Below are 27985 nucleotides of genomic sequence, written 5' to 3' on the forward strand. Positions count from 1 at the left end.
GAAGCACTGATGTAAAGATGATGCTCATGGACCAGTTAGACCGGCTGCGTCTTCTCGGTGGCGAGGGCTGACTCCGCCTGCTCCACCAGCTCTGGTACTCAAAACAGAACGCTCAGTCAAACCAACGGCAAACTCTGTCGAGGGAGGCATATTTAGACACTGACATCTTTAAAAAAAAAAAAAAACAACAACAACATATAAATTTGTATTTTTTGGGAGGGCGGGGGGCAGAAGAGATTGTGAGATTTGAGCAGAATGGGTGTAAGTAAGGTTTTCTTAATCTTACAGTACATTGTTTTGTATTTATTTTAGTATCTATTTACTATCAAAAATACATGTAAAAATAATTATGTATTTTTACCCTAATTAAAAAATGAATACAGAATATGATGTGATAAGAGACTTTTTTTTAAATTAATTTAGGCTAGATTTTACTGTATTGTATCAGTCTATTGTCAACACTGATGCTTGGACGTGTCTGGGCTTGCCCGCGCGTATCGGCATTCAATTCAATAAGTCAAAGTTCATTGTGTGTGCTTGATAAGATAGAAGTCATATTATTAAAGAATAATTGATAAATCATAACGTAAGTCCTCTGTTTTGTGTGTTGATTGTAAAACGAGGTGTGTCCTGACAGTTTGTGGGCACATTCCTGTCTTGATTCCATTTGGTTAATTAACATGATGGCACAGTACTGGTCCTATTGTGTAATGCGTGCCCTGATTTTTTGTTTTAACAGAAAAGGTGACATTGGTTATTGGACGGACTTTTCCATACTAATTGGCTAAGGATGCAAACTATTGCAAAAAATAAATAAATTATATAAAACGAATCATGCTCAACAAAGATACTATTTTTATTATTAAGTGCAAATCATTACAGATATGTTTTTTTTTAGTTGCTCTGACCAACCAATCACACCACAGAAAATTGCTGATGTTATTGAGGGCCATCTGAAATCTGATTGCTTAAAAAAAAAAAAAAGTCAGCAGTCACACGTGACGTGACCCATGCCTTGTCAAAACCCTCAAGATTAGCGAAAATGAAAAATGATAACTTTGGAACATTGTGTATTTCAGAGACAAAGATGTAATGACATGATGTACCGCACCCCTGCTGAGGAGAAGCTCAGACACAAGAAGAAGCGACTGGTTCAGTCACCTAATGGCTACTTCATGGATGTCAAATGCATGGGTACGACACACTTGTATCAATTACGATAGGCTGGTTGCTTGATTTCACATTTCACGGGTAGGCAGGCCTTCCAGAAACCAAACTTCATCTACAAATAATAAAAAGTCAATTTTTTGTTTGTCCCCTTGAAATACCAGGCTGCTACAAGATCACTACTATCTACAGCCACGCCCAGACAGTGGTGCCCTGTGCCGGATGCTCAATAATCCTCTGCAGGCCCCGTGGAGGGAAATGCAAACTAACTACGGGTGAGATCTGTTCCATTTTCAACCTCCAAGATGGATGATGAGGGATGAAGCTAACATTTTCCGAATGTCTCTCGGCCATCCAGGATGTGCCTTCAGGAGGAAATATCACTGAGCGGAAACGTGGCAGCACACACACACCCCGACTGGCAGGATCACGGAGAAACTCGAGCGCGTCAAACGGCTACGAATGCGCTTGTCTGACGACTTCAGTTCGTGACACCTGCTCATTAAATCATGCAGTGATTTAATATGTGGTAAACAAAAAAACATCAACATCAAATTTGTCATCTACTCTACATCTGCTCACATTTTAACCACAGGTGTTTAACCCTGGAGAACCCACGGGGTCAAATTTGGCCCCTATAAATTCTGCTACTCAAATAACAAAGCCCTTTTTTTTTTTTTTTTTTTACAAATTTAACTTCAAAAGTCCAGAGTGCCACTTCTGATCCCTGCGTGGGGCCATCTAGTGGATGAATATTGCACTTACATGAGCCAGAGTGGTGGTGACAAGATGACTAAAATGCAACAAATAAAACAAAAAAATATATATTGTTCAATGTAGCTGTGTATTTGATTGATTATTTTCTTAAATTCTAAATAGTTTACTGACCGTTTTTGTTATTCAGATTTTTCAAAATGATACCCCTAAATCCCAAAGGGTCAAATTTCGCCCTAATCCTAAATTAGGGAATAAATTGAAAAAAACATTGAAAAAACATATTTTGGTGTTCAGTGAACTTATAGCAGTCACTTAATGTATAAATCATAATTTTCCAAAGAAGAAAAGGGTTCTTGGGTTCTCCAAGGTTAAAAAGACCTTATAGAAACAAAATTAAATTGTGAGCATATTTATACACACAGTTTTTAATTACATTCATGATTTCCAGTGGTGGTTTGTGGCATGCGCAATATGTGCGGCTGCACATGATGCTGAACTGTCACTGATCATAAAAATCCTAAAAAATCTCCAGAAATGAATCAAACATATTCCACTCCTACATTGAGAATAAACCACAATGAAATGTTATTGCTGTAAAACCATGTCAAATATGAATGCACCAAAAAAAAAAAAAAAAAAAAGTCAAATCAGTCAGTATTTCTGTAAAACATTTATTAGCCAACATGGAGGGGATTTGGTCAATTAAGTACTTCAAAAATGTAATTAATCATAATTGGAGGCATTTTGGAATGAGATGACATTAAAAAAAAAATGGTGTTGACAATTATTGTGCGTGTTGTGAGTTTTCTTTGGTCTTGAAAGTTCCCCTGGCATCAAAAAGTGATAAAAAAATAACAAAACAAAAAAAAGAGAGGCAGTACTACACCTAACATTATTCTACTATATACACAATAAAGATCCGTGGCTATTATCTTATTTGGCAATGCTTCCAGTGGTTTGGGGATTAAAATATTGGCTATTATTGCAATTTTACATAAGTGAAATTTTGAAAAGCTGGAAAATTAACACAATAGGCAATGTAATTCTTTTTAAATTAATTGTATTGTACCAGACCCCCGCCAAAATGAAAAATAAAAAAAAAATGCCCATTATGACACACAAGTGGGTGCCGCTTGTGTTCACTAGCTGCTTTTCACCACTGTGTGGCGCTTTAGAGTTATGCTGCCATTGGGAGGAGTAGAAAAAAAAGAAGAAGAAACCTTTCATCTTTGCTTGACCACAACTGTGAGAAACAATGTCAAGAGTTTGTATTTAAAGTGGCCAAAATAAATTGTTGGGAGACAATTTGTGAAGTTTATGTCTTAAGAACAAAATTGCATTTTATAAAAAAAATAAAAAAAATAAAAAGAACATCAAGGGACATGAAATTAATCTCCTCTTCAAGGAATGCTGAGGAATAAAGTTGAACATTTATGGAATGTTACATCTCATCCGTGCGTGTTTATAAGCTGTTTAGTTCCTGCAGAGTCTGGTCCAGGACTTGATGCATGTCCAGATTCTCCTCTTTGGCATGTGACAATTTGTCTGCAAAGACAAAAGAAAAATAAGACAGAGTGAGCCCTCAACTATTGTGAAACACAAGCGATCATACAAGCGTGATTATTAATTCCGCAATGTGGCTTTTGTCACAACAAACTTTTATTCCCCGGACACTATTTTTGGTTAAATTGTGCAACGTGCAGACAATCCCAACCACAATGATGTGCTCGTCATGCAAACCAACATCAAAAGCCTTTGCCAGGGGATTAGTTAAAATATGAACAGTTTTTCGACTGACTGTTGTTGGCTGGTTAATGTGAAAAAACAAACCAAAACAACAAAATCAGGTCAAAGGGGAAAATAAACGACAGTCACGCAAAGTCTCACCTTAAGCATACAGTCTTGCCAACGCACTTGCACAAGAGTGAAAAACAGTGTAAATGACATGAATATGCGAGCATGAACGATGGCGAAGACATGATAGGAAAGAGAACGTTTTTTTTTTTTTTTTTAATTGGCAAGTTGATGAGATGGACAGAAAGGCACGTTGAAAATGATGAATTTGAGCGAGGAGAAAAGAGCCAAGCAGCGTCTACAGAGACGTCATGTCATTGAGGGCATGGTCCAGCTCCTCGCTAATGGCCTTGTACTTCAGCTTCTGAGCATACAGCTCATCTGGACGTCAGCAAGTACAGGCCGGGGGTTCGAGGAGAGCGCAGCCGAAAAGCAGAGCGACAGGCAGGCAGAGGGAGGAAGGAGAAGAGGGGGGGAAAAAAACAAAAGAGGTCAGCAAAGAAAAAACATGAAGGGTGGAATGAACTCAATGCTGGACATTTTCTCTGCAAAAAAAAAACACTTTTGAACACATTCATCACGATTTTAATTCATTCACTGCCATTGACGGCTATAAACGTCAAAAATTCATTTTTAACTATTTTTATTAGTTTAACATTTTTTTCCACTTTTGTTAACAAGAGTATGAAAACCTAGAATTTTTTTATTGTACATTTAGAACAGATATAATTTTTTGGATTAATCGTGAGTTAACTAGTGAAGTCATCCGATTAATTACAATAAAAAAAAATTATCGCCTGATGCCCCGAATTTTTAATAATCTTTTCTTTTTTTAATTCATTCACTGCCATTGACGGCTATAAACGTCAAAAATTCATTTTAAACTATTTTTATTAGTTTAACATTTTTTCCACTTTTGTTAACAAGAGTATGAAAACCTAGAATTTTTTTATTGTACATTTAGAACAGATATAATTTTTTTTGATTGATCGTGAGTTAACTAGTGAAGTCATACGATTAATTACAATAAAAAAATGTTATTGCCTGATGCCCCGAATTTTTAATAATCTTTTCTTTTTTTAATTCATTCACTGCCATTGACGGCTATAAACGTCAAAAATTCATTTTAAACTATTTTTATTAGTTTAACATTTTTTTCCATTTTTGTTAACAAGAGTATGAAAACCTAGAATTTTTTTTATCATACATTTGGAACAGATATCAAAATTTGTGATTAATCGTGAGTTAACTATTGACTTAACTATTGAAGTCATGTGATTAATTACAATTAAAAAAAAATTAATCACCTGTCGCCCCAAATTTTTTAATAATCTTTTCTTTTCTTTTTTAATATTTCTTTTTAAAGAAATAAATAACTAGTGAAGTCATATGATTAATTACAATTAAAACATTTTAATCGTTTGTTGCCCCTAATTTTTAATAATCTTTTTTTAAAAAATTAACTTATGGCAGTGAATGAGTTAAAAAAAAAATACAATTCTATGTTTTTGTCCACAATGCGCAGAACTAAACTCATACCTTCCAGGTCATCGATGGACTTTTCCAGTTTGGCCACTGTCCTCTCTGCAAACTCTGCACGAGTTTCAGCCTGATGGGAACACAGATAATAAGCTACCATTACTAAACACAGTGACGAAGATGATCAAAAATATCTTTTCAAGGTTGTTTGTTAGAGAAATGAAACTGGAAAGAAATGGCTATAGAAGACCACAATGTACTCCACTGGACATCCTCAAGTGGTTTATGATACTGTCACATATGTACAGTCCTACCGAAAGGCAACGCCTTCAAAATGGAAGACAGAAATACAAATTCTGACTGGTACTAAAAGTAATAATAATATCATATGTTACTGACTCCTGAATTCCAATGTGTCCACTGGGCTGCTTTTCTGTGGACTACACTAAAACCTATTTGTATAAACATTTGCATAAAATATTAATAGCTTAATACAATTGATTTTAATGTGATCATGCAAAAGTCTTTTCAGTACGAATATATCCACATAATTATTAGGTGTGTGCCCCCAAAAAATCGATTCTCATAAGAATCGCGATTTTAAATGTCCCAAAATCGATTTCATTGAAATTATTTATGCTGTCTTCCCTTTGTTTGTGTGTGCCTTTATCGGGAGCGCTGTTTATGTTGTACCCGATTTGGCCACTTAGGGGCAGTGTGGTTCCACGCGGTCTGATACACTGTTGAGTTGTAGCCACATTAGAGAGTAGAAGGAAAGAGTCACGATCAAGTTATTCCAATAAAAGTTGTTTTTTGGAGCCGTTCTTTTGAGTGATAAAAGTGCCGCGAGTAGAGCACTAATTAGCATTAGCGAGTCAGACTGGAGTAGATCATTACGATTCCTTGAACATCTATAAATTGAAACAAAAATCATTGTCAATAAAGTCATTTTGAATCAAAAATCGTTCTTAATCGAAAATCGATTCGGAATCCAATCGTGCACCCAAAAATCGGAATCGAATCGTAAGACATTTAAAGATTCCCACCCCTAATAATTATATAACTAAAAAGTTGAACGACGATGGAAAAGTTTGAAAACTTGTGCTAAAAGCCCTCAGTGAAAAAGTTATTTTTAATTATAATATCTGTGTCTATGAAAATTAATTAAAACATGGGCTAGAATAGAAAAAGAAACACACCTCCTTCAGTTTGTCAGTGAGAACTTTGATCTCCTCCTCGTACTTGTCCTCCTTTTCTGAGTACTGTCGACAAACACAACATTCACAAAATATGATTACCTGACATGGCATCTCGTTATCTTTCCTGTTTTTGTTTCACTCCGATAGAATCTAACAGGAAACATTTGAATTCTAATCTGACGTCCTCACCTTCTCCGACTGGGCTTCTAAGGACTTCAGGTTGTTGGTCACGTTTTTCAGCTCCTCTTCCAGGTCGCTGGCTTTACTGTGGAAACATTTACATTCAAAATACGGGAGGCTCAGTGACTGCAAAGGATTCTCACCTGAGTATTAAAAATGATTCAAATAAGAATTACATCACTTTGTTCAAATACTCTGCATAAAATAACAGTAAATTCTTAAATGGTACATAATGTATTCCCATCAATTAACAATTCTAGCTCCAGTTTAGATATATAAATATTTAAATACTGGTATACAGTAATCCTAACTGCATGTTATAAAAAGTTGGGCGTTTTACCATTCTGAGAGCTCGGCCCTTTCCTCAGCTCGCTCCAGATCCAACTCCAGGATCACCAGCTTGCGAGCCACCTGGAGGACGAATACAGGATCTTAAGCCTCTCATATTACTTGAAAATTAAAATGACCCGAGTATTCAGTCTTGTTCATTGAACTCTCAGAGTCAATATCTCACCTCTTCGTATTTGCGGTCGGCCTCCTCAGCGATATGCTTTGCCTCCTTCAGTTGCATCTCCTGGATTTCCATCTTCTCCTCGTCCTTCATCGCTCGGGTTTCGATCACCTTCATTCCTCTAAAGTAGGACACGGAAACACTTGGTAATTCTCTCTCTCTCTCTCTCTCTCTCTCTCTCTCTCTCTCTTTCAAAAACACCAAAAAAAAAAACTTAGCTGTCGTAATGTCTATGTAATGTAATGCCAATTTTTTTTTTTAAAGAGAAATAATAAAAGCATTTGTATACATGGTCATTTATTCATTTTTTAATAATAAAAGCCTTAGTATACATGATAATTAAAAAAGAAATAAATGCCTCAGTACCAAAAAGTTGTGTTTTTCAAAATGCTTTACTACATGTGGTCATAAAAAAAATAACACCTTACGCCTCATGGTCGTTTAAAAACCACAACAAAAACCCCGCCTTACTATACATGGTTGTTAAAAACAAACAATAAAAGCCTTACTAAATGGTCTTTAAAAAACAAAAACACCTTAGTATACATAGTCATAAAAAATAAAAAAACGCCATATGCCTTGGTTGTTAACAAAAAAAAGTGCCTTACTATACATGGTTTAAAAAAAAAACGCCTTAAAAAAACAGCACGAGGTCGTTTTGTTTGTTTGTTACCTTACTATATACATGGTCTTAAAACAAAACAAAAAAAAGAAAAACGCCTTATTATACATGGTTGTTTAAAAAAACAAAAAAAAACGTCTTACTATACATGGTCGATTTTCATTTTTAATTTTTTTTAAATGCCTTACTATACATGGCTGCTTTGGGGGTTTTTTTTAAGGGGAAAAAACACCTGACTCAGGGAATTTGAGACAGTCAATTGTCATTGCTGCACTGCCAATGTGAAGGATGTGCTGGTTGTGCCAAATCTGTTGACCCTCTGGGGGCCCCTGGTGGTTAAGGGGGCAAGCTACGCCTCTGCATCCATCGTATAAATATAGAATCGATATCATGCAGTGCAGGGGTGCTCAAGTTCGGTCCTCGAGGGCCACTATCCAGCCTGTTTTCCATGTTTCTCTCCACTAACACACCTGACTCATGATCAGGATCGTTATCAGGCTTCTGCAAAGCTTGCTGATTAGCAATCATTAGATTCAGCTGCGCTGCGGGAGGGAAACATGGAAAACAGGCTGGAGAGAGGCTCTCGAGGACCGAACTTGAGCACCCCTGATGTAGTGCTATGCTATCTCAAGGGGAATTTGTTCAGTGGTTTGCACATGGGTAATAAGGAATCGTGCCGCCGCATACAAACCGCACGTGTCATCCTCGGAGAGAAAGCGGCTAACCTCTCGCTCTCGTCCGCAGCCTTCTCCGCCTCCTCTAGTTTCTGCAGCGCCGTGGCCAGCCTCTCCTGGGCCCGGTCCAACTCCTCCTCCACCAGCTGGATGCGACGGTTCAGAGCGGCGACATCACCCTCTGCCTGAAAGACCGCAGGAAAGGGGGAAGATACATTTAGTCATTCATTCATTCAACTTTAACTCGTCCAAGATGGTTTGCACCCCCCCCCCCCCCCCCCCGTCCCCCTCAATTGAACAGGAAGAGGAGGAAAAGGCACAAACAGAGAAGGTTGAGAAAACGCACAGCTTGATAAAGACAAGTAAACAGCATAAAAGGGCATGCGCCTTCATTTTTCTTGTGTAGACTGCAGAATCATTTAAAGGTAATTCATCGTTCTAGTATGCGTCCACATAACTAAAAAAAAGACTTTAACTACCGATAGTCTTATGTCTAAAAAAGAGGAAACACATTATGTACGCTAAGGGAAGTTGCATTTCAATGACGTTTGTTTTAAGGGGGGTGGGACCAATTGTCCTCTATTTGCTGAAAATCCCATGATAGTTTTTGTGTTTGGTAGTGTTGTTAGGTTTGTTTAATTGATTGTGTGTGTTTGTTTCAGATATGCTATTTTGTTGGCACCCCTTGAATGCACCTTTTGTTAACTCATTCACTGCCATTGACGGCTATAGATGTCAAAAATTCATTTTAAACTATTGCAATTAGTTTAACACTTTTGTTAACAAGAGTATGAAAAGTAAAAAAAAAAAATTACAAATATAAAATTTGTGATTAATCGTGAGTTAACTTTTGAAGTCATAAGATTAATGAATTAATTAATTTAAAAAATGTATGGCCTGACATGATTTTTTTTTTTTAATTACAAAAAATTAGGGCCGTCAGGCTATTACAATTTTTTAATCGTAATTAATCGCATGAAATCACTAGTTAACTCATGATAAATCACAAATTTTATATCTGTAATAAATATACAATAAAAAAATGATAGGTTTTCATACTCTTGTTAACAAAAGTGAAGAAAAAAAAGTTTAACTAATAGAAATTTTTCAAATGAATTTTTGACGTCTATAGCCGTCATTGGCAGTGAATGAGTTAAAAGCTTGTTTCTGTGCATCTCCAGATGTAGCTACGAATAGTCCGTCATCTACTCTGCTTTTACAGTTTGTCTCTAATCCCTCACATTTATCATTGTGTGTAAATGTTTAATGATGTCATAGTTTTGTGTAAAGGGCTTAGTGAGCATATTTGTTTGCCCATTTTGTGATGTCACCTCAGTTTGTGCTAGCGTGCTATTTAGGCTAGTCTGCAAGCTAATACCAATGTGAGCATTATGTGAAGGTATGTTTTGAATCTTTATATAACATGGAATCATTATCGTGTAGAATTGATTGTGTCGATTTTAAGTATGTGGTTTTGGTGTTTTATGATCCTCTCCATTTTAAGTGCTTTGACATCATCTTGTGGCATGTACAGTATACATGGCATGGCTTGGTCCCTGTCCCCTGCAAATAGCAGGAGATCATCCAAAAAATGACCTCCACTATGGCTCAACTCCAAAATATTCTGCTCAATATGAGTTGAGAGATGATCCAATCACATTCCAAATTAAATTATTCTGCGTTGTCCTGCTTGAAGATGCCGTTTAAAGGCCCGCTGGACGTCCTTGGCGGACACCTGCATGACAGGACATCCCTGTAATAAGTAAGATCTTACCAAACCAGAATCATTTTTAATATCTGAAGATTGTGGGATTTGAGAAATGAAACAAGTCAATTTCCGCTGACTTTGCACGTATAATTGGGTCAGGTTGGGGGTGAATGGCCGTTCTCTCATTTGCCCTGAGTAAACAAAGATGGGAGGAAAAAGACAATAAACAGACAACTAACTATACAGGAATTTCCTCTTGAGTTGTCCAGGGTATTTGTCAATCCAGCGCCTCAAAGAGGGGCGGCAAACTTGAGACACAGTCCGCATGAGAGACTCAATTCTACAACATACAAATGGATTAAAGTAGTCCGTCTTAAAACGTATTTTATTTGCTCATAGAAATTGCCACTTGGTGAAACCTCAAGCACTAAAAATGTACTTCAGACTCTGGAAAAAAAAAAAAAAAAAGCACAGCTGGCAGTTTCTTAGACAAACATGATTCTGTGTTCAGTCGCAGGCCAGAAGTTAGTAGGTCAGTGACTCATTAAGCTCGTCGTGCCATCCAGAAGTCAGATCTACAAGCAAGCCAAAATGGCTTTCATTTGGATCAGACATTTTAGACATGCGGCAAAATTGAAAGAAGACAAAACAGAAGTAACGCAGAGTGGTTTGCTGAGTTCAGTACAGAGCATAGATTCATTGAGAATAACAATTTGGCTACTTCCCCAAAAATGCTGACTTGTGTTCTGTACACACAAAAAGCAGCTGGAATATAAACATGGCCCGCAAGAAAAACGCATCCAAATCGGTATGTCCACTAACTATGACGAAAACCACCAGATCCTACTTTTGGTAGAAATTGGAAGTCTGGGCCACTTTGGCACCTAATATGCACTGCTACATATGGGAGTGGTGTAAATGTGGCGTCAACCCAACACTGGGTCAGTTGGATATTTCAGGAAATGCAGCCTTGGCTTCCTTTTGAAAGAAATGTTATCCATATTTTAATCGGCTGTAAAGTCTTTCCACCTCACAATTTCTCTTTCTTTCACTACTTTCCATAGTCCGACTCGGCTGCGCTGCTGCCGGGGGGACGCTACCGACATCAGGCAGGAAATGTCTGGCGAATCAAAGCCGACGTGTGTTAAAACAGTTAGCAGCTGATAAGAGGAGAAAACCGAACCCACCATGGGGCGAATGAAAAGCACTGAATCGGCTCAACGTCCTCAAATCTACTTTGAGCGGGGCTGACATCTGTCGACAGCACATCTGGCTCAAGAGAAGAGAAATTGGGTGGGACCTGAAATAACAGAAATGACCTACTACTTCCTGAATTGTGTGCAACGACGAGCGCTGCTGGAGTACAAACAAACAGGCTTTTCATGAGCTTTAGGTCAAAAACTAGGCTAGACGCACAAGCAGACGTTACAAACACTCATTCAAACGAGCTCTGCCGCCCCTCAAACGCAGACTGCTTTTGTTCACATTCACATCTGCTTACAGTATGTACAAAGTAGCGTACAATTCTATGGCTTGCTCATAACTCAACAGTAGCACACAAAGCAAAACAAATTGAGCAAGCGTCAGCTCGTAATTGGAAAAGTTGGGACTCAATATATGATGAAGAAAATGGGACTCTCAGACTCCGACATTTGTCTCCAATGCTTACAAAACACTACAGACACTTATGTTCATGCTTTATGGTTATGTACTCCGGTTATGTATTTCTGGACTAAAGTCTTAGAAAAACTTTCCGCTATTTTGGACTGTAGGATACTTTTATCTCCAAACTTGTGTTTGCTAGGTGACCTAACAACAACTGACTTACCACATAAACAATTTCAATCTACACTTGTAGCCCTTACTATCGCTAAAAAAAACAATTCTCGTTAACTGGAAAAATAAACAAACTCTGAATATCGACCAATGGTCTAACCTCCTCATAAATCACATTTTAATGGAAAAAATATCTGCCTCAAATAAAAACCAAATATCAAAATTTATAGAAACACGGTCTACGTATATAGAATTTTTTAACCTAGTTCTGGTTACTTAATTCTGTCTGTTAGCGAGAGCCACTACATCGTGATAACTTACATTGATGTTTCTGCATTTGGCAATTTATTATTATATTATATTATTAGTATGGGATTTTTTTTTAATGGGCTTTAGGTGAACTGATGAATACACACACGCTCGCACACACACGCACATACACATACTCACACACATACAAAAAAAAAATATATATATATATGTGTATATGTATATATATGTATATATATTTAAAAAAACAAACAAAAAAAAAACATTTATTAATTTTTTTTAATTTATTTGTTTTTTTTTTTAAAAAAAGGAGAGCAATGATGATGTCAAATCGAATGAACAATACTGAGCTCTCCTGAAAAAAAAAAAAAAAGGAAAAGTTGGGACGCTCAAGCCAAAGATTATACACGTGTTTTGCTAGCGTCCACTCATTACAAGACTAATAAAGTTCTAGTCAATTCTTATATTCTATAAAACTGCACTCAATAATGAAATGAGTCAGCTGCTTACTAAATTTCCTTTACGTGCAGATCTTTTTTTTTTTTTAAACCACGTCCTTTTCTTTTCCTTTCCATCCGCCTTACAGAGTAAAACAGTGAAACTGTAACTGCGGTGAACAAATGATAAGACACTCGTTTTCCACTGACCAAAAAGGAAAGTAATAAAGTTTCCTGACAATCACTGCTGTCCATAAACTTATCTGTCATTTGGATACGGTCCAGATCCGACAGTAATAAAAGATCGTTTACTGATACACACAGCATTGAAGGGATTTTTAATAAGAAAATCAAGGACATGCTAGACATGAATCTAATTTGGAGCTGATTCCGGAGGTCAGTGGGCTAATGAGCGACACAACGCCGCTGTGGTTGAGAGGAAGTTATTCTTGACGTGACTGCTCCCTACTCAATACGTGAATATAGGTGAGCGCAGTGGAACCTTGAAAGCCAAATGCACCATGGAGCTGCTTTTCACACAATACCATTTTGTAAAATTGAAGATTTTGTTCAAGCTGTTAATGTGAGATTTAATGTAGCATTTCCTCGTTTCAATACTATTTCTAGACTAGTGACTTTACATCGTTAAAAAGGGCTTCACATTGTGCTTTTGTCATCATTACAATTTAGTTTTTAGTGTTTTCTTACTTATAAAACAATGGCATTTCCTACAGTTGATCTTTTGAGATGATTTTGCAGATTAATTCAGACCAACGTCTGCATTGCGGGAAAACTGCTTAACATCGTCTGGTCTGTCTATAAATAGAGGTCAGGACTTTTTAACTGTCCGCTGGTCAAGTAAACAACCCCGCAATAAAACATTTTACACGCCTCTTTTGGGCACTGACTAAACACCATTGTGAGTCGTGAGTGGTGATTTGCATCCAGGTTATCTAAACGATGTAAACAAAGGTAGGCGATGAAACATGGCAAGCAGGTTGCAATGGTTTTGTAGCACCATTGAATTTAGGAGGTACTTTGTAAAATTTGCGCCAAAGTATTGATAAACCACGATTCAATTTCAACACTGCCTTTCTGGCTAAATATTGCAATTAAATGTAGCAGGGTTGCTTTTACATGACAAATTGATACTAAATCTGCTGACAAGGCATTAGGGATAAAACATCCACTCTTAATGTGATAATAGTCGAGGACTTCTTGCATTTGCTACAGTAACTTTTGTTGCCAATTGTTGTTTGGTCATTATTTCTATTGGGTCAGCTAAAAACATCTTTATCCTTAAGAGTAAATCTGGCTTTTGTTGGCACAGATCATTTCAACTAAATCACACAGTCTTGGTCGGCATAATCACATAATTATCTCGCCGCCACAAAGCCACCGACGTGGGAGTGTTCCCCAGAAGGCCCGCAGCTGACGATACGCCGCCGATATGCGTTATATTTGGAAAGTTGAGCTAGTCCCTGGGATAAATTCCAAAGAAAACACAGCAACCAGGAAGTCAGTCTTTCCACAGAATGTGGAGCGTGAGAGGAGCAGAAGCCCGCTGCAGCAGACGTGATGACAACTTCAATTTATACACGCCGAGCAGTGAGGAAAGTTGTGCTTATGATGGAAAAAGCCTGGCATTCTTCAACCCACTTCTGCATATTCTTGGGCGTAAATGATTGATTGTGACACAAATAACTGGAATTGTTACAATACTGAGCAAGAGTGCTATGGGGCCATTGCACTGATCGCTTTGTAATTCTAGCCACTCTAAATTCTTTAAAACGTTTAATACAGTGGAACCATTAAATTCTGAATTTTCTAAACTTGGAATCCAGCGAACCTTCATTGGATTGACCCTGCACGTGTTTCCCTGGCTTTCCCTCGTGGCTGACTAAACAGAAATGTTGGTTCTGTTAAGTCGCTGGTTTTATTTTGGCTACTGTTCTACTTCCTGTTTTCTTTGTTCCCCTTCCTGCTGGATCTTTTGTGATTGGTGGCTTGTCTTTGAGTTCATCTGTTGCCTGCAGTCACACACACATACAAACATGGTCTCCCAGCTACTACTTGCCTGTTTGTCAGTTTTCAAAACAGATTTATTTCATTCAAATTGATTGAAAATCTGACAAATCAAAATTGGAAGAAACTAGAAGTCAACCAACATCACAGGGTAGGCTGTATTCAACTTTGGAGTCAATGTCGATGCAATGTTATTGGCATTGTTATGACCACGTAACGGACAAACGGCTGCCGAACAATAAAACAATAAGTTCAAAGTACAAGGAAATTAAAATGCCAAAGGTGTCTCTCTGATAGCCGCTTCCTCTGAGGTCACTACGTAATCAGAATGCCACTGCCAAAAAGAAAGCAATCAGTTGCATTTCCAAACCCTGTAAAAAAAAAAGAAAAAAAAAAAGAGACTATACGCATTGAAAGACTACAAATTGCAGAAAAAAAATCTAATAATCTGCACTAAATGACTTCACCCCGCTTAACCAGAACCATCCGCCGCCTTGAAGAAGCCACCAGACGCTTCGATATGACAGCTGCGTTCATCACTACTGGAACGACACTACCAAATTTCAAGCCTGACTACTGGCAGTCAAGGTGCATTATGGGTAGAGTAGCTGCCAAGTTGTTGAAAAGGGAAGATGAATGTGTGGAATAAAACTTGATCTTTCCAGTTGCGGCAGCATTTTTTTTTTCTTCTTGAACAGACCATCAGAGACAGAGCGCAAGAGTAGAGCTTTAAATGAATGGCTGGTTTTTTTTCCTTCCGTTTACTAAACCCGCAGTGCATTGCACACACTTCATCTTCCTGTGAAACTGGGCCCACAGTAACAGGAAGTGCAGGTCCGATTTGGCAGGCGACATCCTGGGTAGGGCAGTCAAAGTTTTTCAAGCATGCATGCTTTATGGTAAACAAAATGCAGCTTTAGGCTAAAAAAATAAATAAATAACAGGAAGTATGGTTTCGATCCATAAATAACCAACGGACAACAGCTTATACAGAAGTCAAAACAGATGTTCAAACAGTTTAACAATGATAAAAGCACCCAGGTCAAATACTGCAATACTGGACAGCAACACTAGCAAAGAGCCTGAAACCACAAAAAGTGAAAATAACAAAGAGCCAGTACATTTCATTTTTATCCAGAATTGCAGCGTCTGTCCCTTGTGTCCACGTTGTGAAACAATGATGCATTACATGAACACACTCAGCAATTCTTCTCTTTTGATCTCCCTGTGTGCTCCAATGAAAGCGCGTTTGTGCCAAAGAATAACTCCGGGTTGTCCTAATTATTCACATGTGGTATCGCAGCACTCCGTCACACAAAAGGACACTCCATTCAACTTTATAAACAAAAAAAAGAGGACAATCGGACAGTGCTGAAAATATCAATTCATGTCATGAGGGAAATTGGAGTGCAGTTTGTCCTCTCTCACGTCGAGTCAAAAATTCCATTCTATGCAAATCCCGATTCTCAGACGTTTCTGCAAGATTATTCTGAGACATGATCTTGTGGTATGCTGTGTTTAAAGATAGATTTGTTTTCCCTCCTTGATCATCTTGGAAAATGACAAACTTCAACAACAACAAAAAAAAAAATCACAAATATATCTGGTTAAATCGAGTTCCACCGAGCCACAAATTCCATTCTCGTGATGTGAACCTGAACTCTGAAGGTCGTGCTGTTAGTGTAGTTTGAGTTGGAAAACTAAAAAAAAAAAACAGCAAAAAGAAGAGTTTGCAACCACAGTGTAGTTTCCAGATAAGCTAACAGATACTGTAGATTTGTCTACAATGACGTCTTTGTATTTAACAGCAGTCTTGAAGCCTTGTTGCACCATGTTGTTTGTCACGGCCTATTCTTGGTACTACATACTTGGTGGTCGAAGGAATTAAGGTTTAATTGTTCATTTGACCTATAGCCACTCAAAGAAACTCCGTACACATCACCAATCCCTGGTTGCAATGTTACCCACAATCAGAAAGTTTGTACAGTTCTGCATCCAGACACTGTGAAGGCCAAGCAGGCCATTGGCAACACCTTCCCCTCCCACTCGCCGAATCATTACCCAGGTGTGCTTGCTAAGCGTTTCCATTCTTCCGACTCTTCTACTGTGAGCTTATAAAACCCTGATGTGAGGGTCACTTGCGACACAGTCCGTCTTCTTGACTGAGGAAGTATTTGTGGAACTAGTCATGTCAGTGTAGGATCATACCAAGAGATGATTTTGCAAGTAACCATTCAAGCCCGTTTCTTTGTATCCTAAGTAAGCAGAGCCTTAATTTAGGGTTACGGTAGGAGCCAATTTCAACACTACTGTAATGCTCATTCATCTATTTTCTATAGCGCTTATGTTCATCGGTGTTAGTGTTAGCTGGAGCCTATCCCAGCTGACTTTGGGGAGAGGTAGGCTACAACTTGGACTAGTTGTCAGAAAATCGTTATCACAGATAAACTAACCACCAATCATACCTATGGACAATTTTGTCTGGGAGGAAGTCAAAGTAATCCCAAGCAAGCATGGGCAGAACATGCAAACGCCACGCAGGAATGCCCGAGCCCACATTCGAACCCTGAACTTTAGAACGGTGAGGCAGGTCAGGTGTCCTGCTACAGTTATAACAAAAATGTTATGTAGCCCTGTCACATACTTTATCAACTTATCGTTTGATTAAATGAAATGGACTGGGTTTTTTTTCAGACTCGATATACACTCATTAACATGCGTTTTTTGTTTATGTACATCATAACCTCAAGTCAGTTGTGCTGATTTGTTCCCTCTCCGGTCAGTCACCCTACACGTACATTTTTGAAACCATTTAAACGGTTGAGTTTGACTGCTTCAGATTAGTTAGCATTTGGTTGGTACATAGGCATGCATAGTAGTGCAATGGTAGCCATTAGCCAATTAGCGGTAATGTTAGCCAGCGCAACCATGCACATTGGCTAACAGCTATCCTATTCCATTCTCTCTTTGTACTATTTCATTGCTTGTTTATGCACAACCAGTTCTGCAAACATTCGTAACGCCCGAACTTAAAAATGGGAAGTCAACCAAAAATTGGTATTTAGAATAATATGTTGTATGCACGCACCCCCACTGGTCTAAACGCGACGTTCTGATACAGAGTCTGTATCTCTGCAGTGCAAGATCTCTGGTGAAGAGATCTTGTGATGGAGAGTAAACCTTGCTTGAAATCAATACACGTTTATATAAACCCATCAGTGTACGCGCGTCATATAAGACTTATTTAATAACTTGAGCTTTTATTTAGGAGAGTAAATGTTAGATCAATTGGAAAACAATCTTTGTTGAGCCAAGGTACCTACTTTACGTTATAAAAAGATCACAGGTAACCAACCACCAAACAAAAATATAACAAAATATGAATACTGTACTGAAATAAATGATCTTGTCGCAATTTGGTCACAAACATACTTATTCAGTCGGTGTGCATGGCTTTGCGTTACTAATTAGTGTTATTTTCCAGTTAAGAAATTAGCAGACAAAACACAGTTTTAAGTCAAAAGTTTCTTAGAACAGACGAACCCCCCTCCCAAAAAAACAACCACAAAATGTATAACAGTTCTTCTTTAACATTGCAAAAGGTGTTTGGTTATTTGCATTACCTTTTTTTTTTTTTTTTTTACTGGCGTATGAAGTTTTGTTTAAACTATGTTGATTGATAAAAGGATATATGAAAAGGAAGGAAAAAAGCCCTGAGCAGTGAGCATCAAGCCGCGTGGCGCATGCGCAGAGACCCGCAGGAATCCAATCCAAACTCCCCCCAGAAAGGGACCAACGCCTTGCATTGTGGCACAATCACACCCGGCAACCAATCAATTGCACGGTTTTATTATTCGCCTTCATTCTACTGCTATCGCTGAATAACGGACCCACACATAGCCGAACGGTTCGCTACGACATGTTACAAACCAACATCTAAAAATAACCACTCTTAATGTGACATAAACGTGGGGGAACAGGACAAGAACTTGATTGTCTCACTTTCTCCCGGAGCTCTCGTTCGCTGTCCAGTTCCCTCTGCAGGATCTGCGCCCGGTCCTCGGCGTCGTCCGCCTGCTGCTGCAAACACTGGATCTTCCTCTTGACAGCATCCAAAGAATTCAAACCTGCCATTTTCGACTAATTCTACGACTTAACTTTACACTACACGTGGACGGAAGGGGGAAACGATGCCAAAAAAATTGGCTAAAACCTGCCTGTTTGTATGGGTCTTGTTCTAAAATGTGACTTCTGAACGAGGAAAAACACTTGACTCGAACTTCTGAATAAAATAAAAAAAGTCCGTCCGAAGTATCGACAACGGAGTCGTTCAAGTTCAACAAAAATGAGTGATATAACCAGGAAGTAGGAATGCTCAAGTGTTCCCCGAAATGTTTCTTTCGGTGCTGAAGAATGAATGGAAGCTGAAAGGCATGGAGAGGGGGGCGAAAGGTAAATCGTCCTTGGGAATGTAGCAATTTTTTGGTCCGGACACTTGGAGGGATAAAAGAAAGCTGAGTGGAGGAGAGAGTCACACTGTGGAGGCCGGAGGAGGAGAGAAGTGATTGGATGGTGATGTCACAGGGGGCGGGGCCTAAAAGTTGATCCCTGTGACTGATGTGATCACTTCTGTGGGGCTTGTAAAGAAAATGCCCGGATGCAAAGTATGAATTACAGTCTGGAAGCTCTTGTCTGCTGGATTTAAGTCTCTATTGCCAACGATGTATTCATATCTCTTGACTGTACTGTTTCTGCATCTGTATGAGAATGTTAGCACTGGGATTGTTTCGTTAACCAATCAGATTTAAAATTTCATTTAATTCCATTTCATTTATTTGTTTATTTTTAAAAATAGGACAAAACGTCTTAATGAACATTTACACATGTCAATATGTATGGGATTATAGCCGTACGACTAGTTTGCATCCCATGTCCCATTTCCCCGCACACAGTCAGAGCGCTGGCTCTTGATGATGTCAATATTTTTCAGTCCTCTGATTGGTTGGTCCAGAGCAAACCAGGTTTATGCAAAAGACGCCTGTTGCCATCGGTACTCATTAATAATACAGTGTAGCATTTTATAGTATTTGTGTAATGTTTTTGTGACATTATTAGAAAAAGATACACTGTTCAGTTGCATACTGTTTTTGCGATTTTATATAGGATTGAAGGTTTCAAGTTTGAAATTTACAGTGGAGCAGCATCAGATGCGCCCCCAATCCCTGTTGGAAAAAGTATTAGGAATGAGGGCTCTGACTTCATTCAGCCTGCTTACTATGATCAACTCGGGTGTTGCCACAAAGCGAGCGACTACTCAGTATTCCCTTTGTGACTTTGTAACTATATTTAGAGACTTTTGCAACCCTTCGAGCACCCCCCCACACACACACACACACAAAACCACTATCAACAAATCAAAAAACTTTGTGGTTTCACAGGGACTTTGGGAGAATCTAAGAATTCCCCTCAGAGCAAAAGATGTGATGTCCAGATTGCAAATGAATTGCACTAGTGACTGAAGTCACTGAGCACTGGCTAATTTAACAATTTCACAATTTGTACTTTTGGACAGTAAAATAAAGTAAAATAAAAAGTTTCCATTGCAAACAACCCATTTAGGGAGAAAAAACGTTTGCATTTGCTTACTATAATGCAAAATGACATATTAAATCATGTTAGTAGTATTTAACAATGTCTAATGCTACATTGCTCGACAGATTTAATCTCCAAGTGGAAGCTTATTGTGAGACCTCAGTTCAGTGAGCATGTCAATGATTAACTAAGGCTAAAAAAACTGTGGCAACATTTTTCTTGACACCTTTTTTATTACTTGATCCAAATGCCAAAGGGAAGGGATCTCAACTGAACTTTATAACAGCAGAGCAATTAATAAATGAAAACAGTGATGTAACAAAGATGTACGTAAGCTTACACATAAAACATAATACAGTACATCTAATAATAAATGAAAAAATGAATGGAAAGCGGTACGTGGCCCTGTCATGGCTGCTGAGTTGCACAACTTTTATTCCAAGCTGCATGCTTATACACATGATGCTCGTCTTTCTCCACTGTCGAGCATGAGGAGAACCGTCAGCCTCGTCAGCTACTTCGTCTGATTTGCAACGGAAATGCTGGAAGCGTAGATTTCATTGGAGACAGGAGAGCTGGCTTTTCTGTTTGCCTTGGCTGCATTCTTGAAATTCCAGAGCAGACCCCCCCCACCCCCACCTCTTCTCCCATCACCGTGCCCTGAAGAAGTAATTGTTTTCACTGCTGCTATCATTAGCTTTGATGCCACCGTGTCCTTCCTTTCTCGAGCTTTTGTGCTACTGATACTGAGATCAGAAGCTTCTGTGGAATGCATGGATGCTTGACTTGTTAGTCAGCTGTAATGACCCACATTTGAATGGTGTCCACACTCACTGGAGACAACAAAGATACCATACACTGTACACTAACACTGAGCAACACTTTGGGCAAAAGGTGGACTACTGTTTATTGGTCACCAGTCAACCACAACAAACTGTGAACGAAACAGCTCTCGCTACACACTCAGATGTATTTAAAGAGGAAGTCACCCCCCAAAATTTCTTGACAATATATTCTATGCAGCCGCACTAGTCTAAATATGGTATTCTGGTTAATATTGTGTTAGTGGAATATGAGTTAAGCATTTTTATTATTATCAGAAGGCGGCCATTTTAGCATTTTTCTGTTGAGTGAAAATGACATCACAGTTGCTCAGGTCTTAGGTAACAACCAATCACAGTGCAGCTTCAGAAAACAGGTGAGCTGTGATTGGCCGTTGCCTGAGCCCTGAGCAACTGTGATGTCATCTTCAGTCGACAGCAAGTGGCAAAATGGCCGCCCCGAGATGGATAAAAACAACTGGATTTTCCTGCATAACTCTTATTCCAAGAATGTAATATTAATCCGAATATCATGTTTAGACTAGTGAGGTCACATATAACATATTTCTGTCAAGAAATGTTTAAGGTTGACTTCCACTTTAATTAACGGTATGTTTATTTATGTGGTGTACAACTGCAAATCGTTATACTGAGAACTGCTATCTTATGCCAGTACGATGAATAGCAAAGTAAAACCGCAATAATAAAATACCAATCAAAATGGAACATTCAGATCTTTTTAAAGGCGGATTTCTTATATTTAAGTAATTAGCTTCTCTGTGGGCCTCTGAGTGCTCAACTCATTCACTGCCATTGTCGGTTATAAACATGCGATAAATTAAGATTAAAAATTTAAATTTTTATCTTTTCTCTCTTTTTTTTTTAAAAAGTCCATTCACTGCCATTGACGGCTATAAACGTCAAAAAATATTTTTTCTCTTTTCTCTTTTTTTTTTATTCATTCACTGCCATTGACAGCTATAAATGTCAAAAAATCATTTTAACTATTTCTATTAGTTTAAAAAAATTTCCCCCACTTTTGTTAACAAGAGTATGGAAACTTAGAATTATTTTTATTGTACATTTAGACCCGATATAAAATTTGTGATTAATCATGAGTGAGTTAACTAGTGAAGTCGTGCGATTAATTACAATAAAAAAAATTGAATCGCCTCTTGCCCCTAATTTTTAATCATCTTTTTTTTATATATATTTTTTTATGAATTTATGGCAGTGAATGACTTAATAGGGTATGACATGATGACTGCTGCCTCCAATAAGTGGCCGAGAGATTTAGTGACAGGACATTTGAAACAGTACGCGCATCTTTTGAGTGCTCTTGAAACACAAATGGACCTAAGAGCTCTTAGAACTATTCTTTGAGTTTATTTAAAAAGAGCAGGAGCTTAAAACCGGCGTGACTTACTGACACACTTCCCTTTCCTTTGTGTGTCCTGCTACACTGCATTTCCCCGGGATATCCTCTAACAGCGTCTACTATGCTTCTTTCGCCACAGTGTTTACTCAGTTGTCTTACAAGACTGAGCGCCTACTGGTGATATGAGTCTGTGAATGGCTTTTTTTTTTAAAAATGTGTTTAATGGTTCTCTTATAAAGACTTTGCTTGTTTGGATTTATCGCCTCTGTCGTTTGTTTTGTAAAGTTGCCAATATGCTGAAATTGGTGATGTGAATTATTACATTCTGTTACGGAGGTTGTCTTCATCATGTACTAAATTTAAAAAAATAAATAAAAAATCATGCTTGGAGCGAATAAAATCGGATTAAACATTACTAGCATTTTTTTGTGTGCAAGGAGAAATAAATACATTTTATTTTGAAAATCTAGTGCCTCTGTCACAATGCTCATCTGCATCAAATGATACACACACAAAATAGCAAACGTGTAAAAACCCAAATGTGGTTAGACAGCTTCTTTAAAAAAAAAAAAAGAGGAACGGAGTGAATAATGAGACAGCATAAGAGCCGACAACTTCACGAAAACAATATTTTCGAGACAATATTGATATTCCTGTTGAAGGTGCTGGTTTATTGCTAGTTGACTTGCACTTACAGTACCAAACCAGCTTTGTGTAATGTGTAATGACAGACTCGCAAATGGGGCATGAAGCCATTAACTGCGTGGGAACATGGAGCCCAAGCACCTGACATTAAAAGAAAAGCCTCTGGAGTGTTTTGAAAGATGAAACCATGGGACCAGCTCATTGAGGAAAAACAAGTGCAGGGTGAAACAAAACGAAATTACAACTAGAATCAGCATAATGGTGAGTTAAACATTTGTTTTGATTTGTTTCTATACCAAAATACGTTTTTATATGAGACGTGTCCAACTTCCATTTGTTTTTGTTGGGGGTGGAAGAACATAAAGAAGAATGTAGAAAACTGAAATGGGAACTGTTGATGTGGTTTGTGCGCATGTGTGTCTTGGTAGAAGCGAGCGCTCATCTTTCAGGAGTGGCTGCGCAGGAATGCGCAAAGTTTCAAAGCGTTCCAGTGTCCAGCTGCGGAATGGCAGCGCTCAATTGGGCTTTGCCGTGAGCCCAGTGTAGATTCACTAAGTTATTAACATGAAGGGAAAGTGAGTCGAGTTGAGTGATGTGAAAGTTATTTGACCCCTACTTTGTAACTAAGTGTGTGCGTGCGTGCTCACTCACGTCTGCCGCTTTCTTCTCAGACAGTTCCAGTTTTTCCTGAGCATCCTTCAGGCCCTCGGAGAACTTGTCCAGTTCATCCTCTGTCTGCTTCATCTTCTTCTGGAGGTCAAGCAGCTCTTCTTCCAGCTGGAGATAAAAATGTAAAAAATTAGTAGGATACTCTATGCTCTCAGGTAAGCCTATTACAGCTGACTTTGGACAAGAAGAGGAGGTATATTTTTCTTTCATTATATTATATGGTTCTAATGCCTCATGGGATGAAAGTAGCATTTCACATTGATTTGGACTTTGACTTCTAATCAAAATTGCCCTTATTTGAAATTGCATGTACTAATTAATAACCCAATATCTTTTGGCAACTAGACAACTTGAGAATGCTGAAAGCTGAATGCTAATATTTGAAATGCTAATGAATAAATTGAAAGATCAATTATGTGAAATTGACTAATTATTAATTTCAGTTAAATGGTAAATAAAACAAAAGAAAACTTAAACCACAACCAGTCTAAGGTGGGATTCGAACCCTTGTCTCTCGTTTACTGGTCTATGTTTTGCTGCAGTAGCCACTGAGCCACAATGGACTTGCAGCTATCATTGAAGTGTTGTGAAATGGTATTGAAGCATGTCTTGCTGAATGCCAGTAAATGTGTCAATAAAAATTTAATTAAAAGCATTGAATATAATGTGTGTTAAACGAAGGATAATGAAAGATAAATTGAGTGAAAATTACAAATGATCAATTGTAGGTGAATAATAAATGGGAAAAAAAGTTGAATTGCAATCAGTCGAAGGTGGTATTTGAACCCTTGCACCAAACTCACTAGTCCTTTGGATTAACCACTGGAATATTGCTGCTATGAACAATTGGAGGTAGGATTCAAACCCATGATCTTCTGGGTACTAAACAATACCTTCCATCGAGCAGTATTAGCTGGTCATGAATGAAAAGTACTTTCAATGTAAGTCCCATTGAAAATGAATGGGGAAAAAGTTGATATTTAACATTAAATTAAGTGAAAATTGTAAATAATGTGTAATCAGATGATATATACCCAGGATGGCGTGAATTTTTAAAGCAAGTTGAAATTTGAACGGTGTAAATCGGATTTATTATGTGGGAGTTTTTGCACGCCGGAAAAGCGTAGAGAATAAAAATCAGAATAACAGCATTACCAAGTAAGAAATAAATATGCATACAACAACAAGATATTTGGTGTAGATAGAAATAGTTTGCTGTTGACTCGCTACCCCTCCCAATGCCCACACTACGATAAGTGTTTCCTTTTGTAGAGCACAATCATTGTCCCCACTTCAGTGTCCAAAATTAGCGCCGTTATCGGCCAGCAGACAAGTCAGCAGAGTATGTGGCAAATATGTCACTGTCACCTTTTAACAGTCACGTTTATGAGGTGCGTTCAGTGTTAAACTGGCTCTATAGGATGCTGTGTTATTGTCCTCATCTGTCTCGTGTTCCTATTCGATATTTTATATCAAGCGTAAGTACAAATGAAAAAAACCTTCCATCCTTGTTTTACTTGGCTGCCACTGCGCTATTCGCCGATAGACCAATGCCAAGACATGCAATAGAGAAGAGTAAATGAACGCTGGGGAATGTAAATACAGGAGAAAAGTGCTTCCAGAAGGTCTCCTCTGAGCTACGTGTGCTTTAGCGTCAACAATGAGATGAGATGAATATTTCGATTGCGGAATATAAACATTTGTCGCAAAGTAGTCCACCCCATTTGTAGCTCATCGACGTACTGTTTAAACAAGATGGAACATTGTTTCTCTTTTGCATTAAAAAGTTTTTCCTGCTTGACAACAGCGATTTGGGATGCGTTTTTTGTGACATTTCAGCTATCATTATGGTGTCATTTCCTTAGTATTTGTCTGTCTGACTTCCTATTCCTGATGGCTCTCTGATAGAGGCCTTGATGAACTCTGCCGAGCAACAAGCGGCAAGAAAACAGCCTGTTTGTATCGTTGCAAGGAAATGTTTTGGCAAAAATATTTGTTTCCTTAGTTATTTTTTATATATTTTTTTATTTTATTTAACCTTGGAGAACCCAAGAACCCTTTTCTTCTTTGGAAAATTATGAATTATACATTAAATGACTGCTATAAATTCACTGAACACCAAAATACAGTTTTTTTTTTCAATTTTAACCCTTTATTCCCTAATTTAGGATTAGGGCGAAATTTGACCCTTTTGGGATTTAGGGGTATCATTTCGAAAAATCTGAATAACAAAAACTGTCAGTAAACTATTTAGAATTTAAGAAAATAATCAATCAAATACACAGCTACATTGAACAATATAGTTTTTTTGTTTTATTTGTTGCATTTTAGAACTGGATTTTGAATGTACAAACACACTTTGGCCAATGGAAACAAGAACACAGGGACAAAATCACTGCTGAAAAAAAAAAAAGGTCTTTGTTATTTGAGTAGCAGAATTTATAGGGGCCAAATTTGACCACGTGGGTTCTCCAGGGTTTTAATATTAAATGCAGTCTTAATGTGTTCAATATGTCCCCTTCACAAACCCACCTGTTTACATTTGTCCTCAGCCGCCTTCTTGTCCGTCTCGGCCTGTTCCGCCCTGTCGATGGCATTCTCCTTGTCCAGTTTCAGCATCTGCATCTTCTTCTTGATGGCCTCCATGACGGCTGCTTGCTGGGATCCGGCTTGGTGAGATGATGATGATGATGATGAACTCTTTCTTCCAAAACTCCTCGCGTGGCTCGAGATGCGAGGAGAGTTTTTGTCAGCGCTTTGAAGGAGGTTGGGGCAAGAGTGGTGGAGATGTTAGGCTGTATATGGGGAGTGATGTAAAGTGCAACAGAACCTGCCCACAGGTCCTCCAATCCTCCTCCTCTCATCCATCTCCATCCCCTCCTCTCCACTCACCCCATCCCGTCCCCACGACTATCACTTACCCACACTTCACCCTATCAATGCACTCACCAATGGAGTGGTCTGCTCAGCTCCCCCGATCTTCACCCTGGCATGATGTCCATATTTGGGGTGGTGCGCTTTCCTGAAGAAAAAAAACAGAGCAGATAAGAGAGTAAGGCACTTTTAACCAACCAACAAGAGCATATAAACAGGAGGAAGAGAGCGTGAGGAGGCGGGAGAACTTTCTGTAGTTACACGTTGTGGCCTGGTGTCATAAATTAGGCAGAGACTTTGGCTAAGAATTTTACACAGAGCTGGAGAATTCCAAAGCGCAAAAAATGTGAATGATATTTTATCAGTACAACACCTTAAGTTGTGGCTGTTGAGTGTCATACTATAAGTGAGTGTCACATTCCTTCCAGTTCCACCCTGGAAATGCCACTTGGATGTTACTTGCCGCAAAGGAATCCTAACATTGACGAAGCGCCACTTGGGTCAAAATTACACTGTAAAACATCAGCGTACATTTTATGAGGAGAAAAGCTGTTAAATGCACACCCCAGAAATTCAGCCGGCTGCCTGTTTGCAAGTAGTGGCTGATGAGTGGAGCAGCTGTCAGCAATGCTGATGTGGAGGAACGACCACAACTATGGTGTCAGTCGGCATGTGGAGAAGAGGAGATGAAGCAGACTGGGGGGAAAAGGAAAATTGCTGCAGCTGCAAAGCCTTTAAAGAGCGAGTGAGGGGATTGCGGTTGGCAAGAGACAGCCATCGATTTAATGCAATGTTTTCTTGTCAAACTCAGGTTACATACAGTACGAGTGAAACAGAAAATACTGAATATGTTTTTAAGAGCCGGGCGTGTCAAAAAACAAATATTGGACAATTCTATCGCTCTGGATGAAACAATCATACCTTTCATCGGAATTTGGACCTCTATCTAAACTGGTTTAAACATCTCTCCAAAAAATAATCCATGTAGAAAATTAACTGGTCAACTGGAATCCTCATCTCTAAAGCTCACTATAATGAGTGAGACCAATTTTCTATAGTGACTGTCTGACAAATAGGGTGCACTTGTTTGAAGTGCTCGTGGGGAAAAGTGTACGGAGATTCAGGGATTTTTTTTTTTATTGGAAATCACGCGTCCGCACCATTTTCACATATAGAACAATATAATATAGTATGACGTGTCACAATAATGCTGCCAGCACACGTGGTTGGTAATCTCACCTTTTTATTTGTCTTCACACAACCAGCTACTATCGGCCGCTGCCAAAGCCGAACACAAGGAACTTTCCTCGCAGGCCTAATTAGCACACGTGACGTTACCAACAATATATGGATGGGTCCCTTTGCACTGCGGGACGTGCGATGCGTTCATAAACACTCGGACACAAGAATACAAAACAGAATGTGCAACACAGGAACACACAACACA

General features: G+C 38.5%; 2 protein-coding genes across 6 annotated transcripts; one reads left to right on the forward strand and one right to left on the reverse strand.

Annotated features, from left to right (window-relative positions):
- The first annotated feature begins 22 nt into the window (after positions 1 to 22).
- LOC144062260 (small ribosomal subunit protein eS27-like) lies at positions 23 to 2671 on the forward strand. Its single transcript, XM_077583441.1, has 4 exons — positions 23 to 261; positions 1080 to 1194; positions 1332 to 1442; positions 1526 to 2671. The coding sequence occupies exons 1-4, from the start codon at positions 256 to 258 to the stop codon at positions 1552 to 1554; spliced, it is 261 nt and encodes an 86-aa protein (XP_077439567.1). The 5' UTR covers positions 23 to 255; the 3' UTR covers positions 1555 to 2671.
- tpm4a (tropomyosin 4a) lies at positions 2536 to 27935 on the reverse strand. Of its 5 annotated transcripts, none has more exons than XM_077583436.1 (11): positions 27778 to 27933; positions 26614 to 26686; positions 26197 to 26419; positions 23647 to 23772; positions 8395 to 8528; positions 7051 to 7168; positions 6877 to 6947; positions 6546 to 6621; positions 6357 to 6419; positions 5218 to 5287; positions 2536 to 3429 (listed from the first exon to the last, which is right to left on the reverse strand). In XM_077583436.1, the coding sequence occupies exons 3-11, from the start codon at positions 26308 to 26310 to the stop codon at positions 3347 to 3349; spliced, it is 855 nt and encodes a 284-aa protein (XP_077439562.1). In that variant the 5' UTR covers positions 26311 to 26419; positions 26614 to 26686; positions 27778 to 27933; the 3' UTR covers positions 2536 to 3346. The 5 variants fall into 5 exon arrangements, with proteins under 5 accessions (XP_077439562.1, XP_077439563.1, XP_077439565.1 ...); XM_077583437.1 differs by lacking the exon at positions 27778 to 27933 and adding an exon at positions 27460 to 27529; XM_077583438.1 differs by lacking the exon at positions 2536 to 3429 and adding an exon at positions 3437 to 4059 and having other exon boundaries at positions 27778 to 27935.
- Positions 27936 to 27985: the final 50 nt, after the last annotated feature.

Source organism: Vanacampus margaritifer, chromosome 13, assembly GCF_051991255.1.
Source record: "Vanacampus margaritifer isolate UIUO_Vmar chromosome 13, RoL_Vmar_1.0, whole genome shotgun sequence".
Taxonomy (NCBI): domain Eukaryota; kingdom Metazoa; phylum Chordata; class Actinopteri; order Syngnathiformes; family Syngnathidae; genus Vanacampus; species Vanacampus margaritifer.